Here is a 2818-nt window from a genome sequence, read left to right on the forward strand (position 1 = left end):
CGTCATCTGGTGGATAGACTCCACAGCACAGGTGTGCGTCAGCTGGTGGATAGACTGCACTGCACAGGTGTGCGTCAGCTGGTGGATAGACTGCATGGTGCAGGTGTGCATCAGCTGGTGGATAGACTGCATGGTGCAGGTGTGCATCAGCTGCTGGATACACTGCACAGCGCAGGTGTGCCTCAGCTGGTGGGTAGACTGCACCATGCAGGTGTGCGTCATCTGGTGGATAGACTCCACAGCACAGGTGTGCGTCATCTGGTGGATACACTGCACCGCGCAGGTGTGCTTCATCTGGTGGATAAACTCCACAGCACAGGTGTGCCTCGGCTGGTGGGTAGACTGCACTGCACAGGTGTGCGTCAGCTGGTGGATAGACTCCACAGTGCAGGTGTGCATCAGCTGGTGGATAGACTGCATGGTGCAGGTGTGCATCAGCTGCTGGATACACTGCACAGCGCAGGTGTGCATCAGCTGGTGGGTAGACTCCACGGCGCAGGTGTGCAGAGAGACACGGCACAGGCCTCACCTGGGATGTCTTAGTTCCATGAGAACTAATGTCCTTCATGGATAGTGATCAATTCTAAAATCAGTTTCCTTTCAGCCAGCTTTGGTGTCAGCTGTCTTTTTCTGAGAAAGCACGCTGCTGGCCAGAGCGCCCCGTTGTACTTGGTGTTCTAACCTCGTGTGACCCAGAGGTTTCCAATATCTACCTTTGGTTTAAATGTGTGATATATTTACTAAGATGGGTGTTAGTGTTTCATGGAATAGTACCAGATCATTTGCCTTGAAATCATTTTAATTGTGTGTCTGGTACAATTATTGATTCTTGTGAGCCACGCTATGGTTTATTGTACTGTTCTTTCCATTTGTGGGCATGTAATGTCCCCACTCTCTGGAGAGTATTGGTTCTGGGACCTCTGTGGCGACCAAAGTCCATGTTTGGCTCCTGCTAAAACATAGTGTGATGTACGTGGGCACCTCAGTCCTGCTCAGACTTGACTATCTCTAGGCAGCCCGTCCTGCAGAAGAAATGCTATGTAAGCAGTGTCATCCTGGGTTACTTAGGGAATAGCAACAAGTCTGCACACAATCATACAGATCTTCTTATTTTTAGAATATTTTTTATCTATGGTTGATTGACTGTGTGAATGTGGAATTCACGATGCAGAGACCTGGCTATGCCTGCAATTTCTTTAAAAGCCAGTATGCCCAGTATAAAAATAGTTTTGGAAATTTGTGATAACAGTATGAAACCATTTTGGTGTTTTTTTTTTCTCTTGTTGGCTGGTGTGGGGAGTTTGCATGTTTCTGGGCTTGCAAATGCTTCCCACACAACAGAAGCAAACCAACAAGGCAATTTCAGTGTGTTGTTTTTACCTTCACTTTGTTTTAGGTTGGTATTAATAAAGTTCTCTGTTAGGAGGCATGCCTGACCGTCCTGAGTTACTTATGGCTGCCCTTCTCATTTCCTTTCCTAGAGGTATATTGCCACTGGAGAACTGGGGAAAGCTACCGACACACTGGATTCTACTGGGAAGGTAACGGACGAGAAGCCATATGGTACGGAACCTCTAATGCCATTTTCCTTGGCAATTAAAGTTTGTGTGATTGCAAAATGCAGAACTTAAGTAACATGTGGTAGCTTCTGTTGGTAATCCCAGCCCTGGGAGGCTGAGGCAGGAGGATTGCAGTTCCAGACCAGCCTGGCTACACAGTGAGACCCTGTCCAAGAGAAACGCTACAGCAGAGTTACAAACAGCTATGGTGTGCGATGTTTCCAGCTCTCAGTGATCTCTCTAGCTGAGCTCATCACGTCAGACTGTGCTCTGAGTTCCACTGAGTTTCTAAGTGATTTCCCCGGGTTTTTGTAATGTTCAGAATTATTGTATTTGTAGCCAGGATTTAGGATGTTTTTTCCCCATGAATGAGCACCAAAACCCTGGTGGATCTGACCTGTGTCATGCCTCTCCTGGTTTTTTAAACCGACTTCCCGGCTGTTGAAATACATATGCCCGAGTTAGTCCTGCACAAGTCAGCATGTGCAAAGATCCAGCAGGGGAGAACTAATTCTCTGAAGGAGAAGGGAACTCCCCAGGGCCCACCTTAATTTGTCTGCTATTCTTTCACTACTTCAAGAAAGGGAAGATAAATGAACTGGTCTCCTAGCAACCCCCACAGTGCAGGAGCTGTTTCTAGTGCAGCACTCGGCTGTCAGGGAGTTCACCTGCATTGTGATGTCAGCGACTCTGAGTTATTTGTAGGCATTCTGGTTTTTCCCCGTGTTTGACACTAACTCTTCTTGATTTGACTGCAGACAGTGTAATGTCTGCTTCCCTGTGCTTTTGTGTTGATTGCCCTTACTACATATTCCGTATTACGCCAGTAGCAAGGACGACCTTCTCTTGTTCATAATGGCTTCACTTGCCCTGCCAATATCTCTGCGCCAGGTAGTAGCACACTCAGTTAATCAAGCAATATAATGAAAGTTAAAACCACTGATTGATTTCCACATCCTCGATGTTGAAGTAGTGTGAAATTATTGTTGGAATTGGTGAATGTCGGCATTCCACTAAATCCCCTCATTAGGTGAAGCCCAGCTATGACTTTCAGTTAGTGGGGCTTTTAAGGCGTAAGAGGCGTAAGACAAGAGGCGGGGCGGACTTTCAGAGTACGCGGGGCTGCTGGGGGCAGTGACACCCAGATGAGAAAACCTCCTGTGTCCTCATCCCCATTGGCCAAGCATAAACCGGGAAAGGAAGCTTCAGGACTGTGGTGGAGGAGGGCCGTGTGGAGGGAGCTCTGTGGTGGAGGAGGG

At 47.7% G+C, this 2818-nt stretch overlaps 1 protein-coding gene across 1 annotated transcript in view; it reads left to right on the forward strand.

The window, feature by feature from the left end:
• The window catches only part of Trub1 (TruB pseudouridine synthase family member 1), a 40545-nt gene that overhangs the window by 21730 nt on the left and 15997 nt on the right, over positions 1-2818 (forward strand). Inside the window, exon 4 of the mRNA XM_005352539.2 lies at positions 1482-1563. Coding sequence (XP_005352596.1) covers positions 1482-1563 — 82 coding nt within the window. The remainder of the gene's footprint in view (positions 1-1481; positions 1564-2818) is intronic.

The sequence above is a fragment of the Microtus ochrogaster genome, chromosome 8 (assembly GCF_000317375.1).
Source record: "Microtus ochrogaster isolate Prairie Vole_2 chromosome 8, MicOch1.0, whole genome shotgun sequence".
Lineage (NCBI taxonomy): Eukaryota > Metazoa > Chordata > Mammalia > Rodentia > Cricetidae > Microtus > Microtus ochrogaster.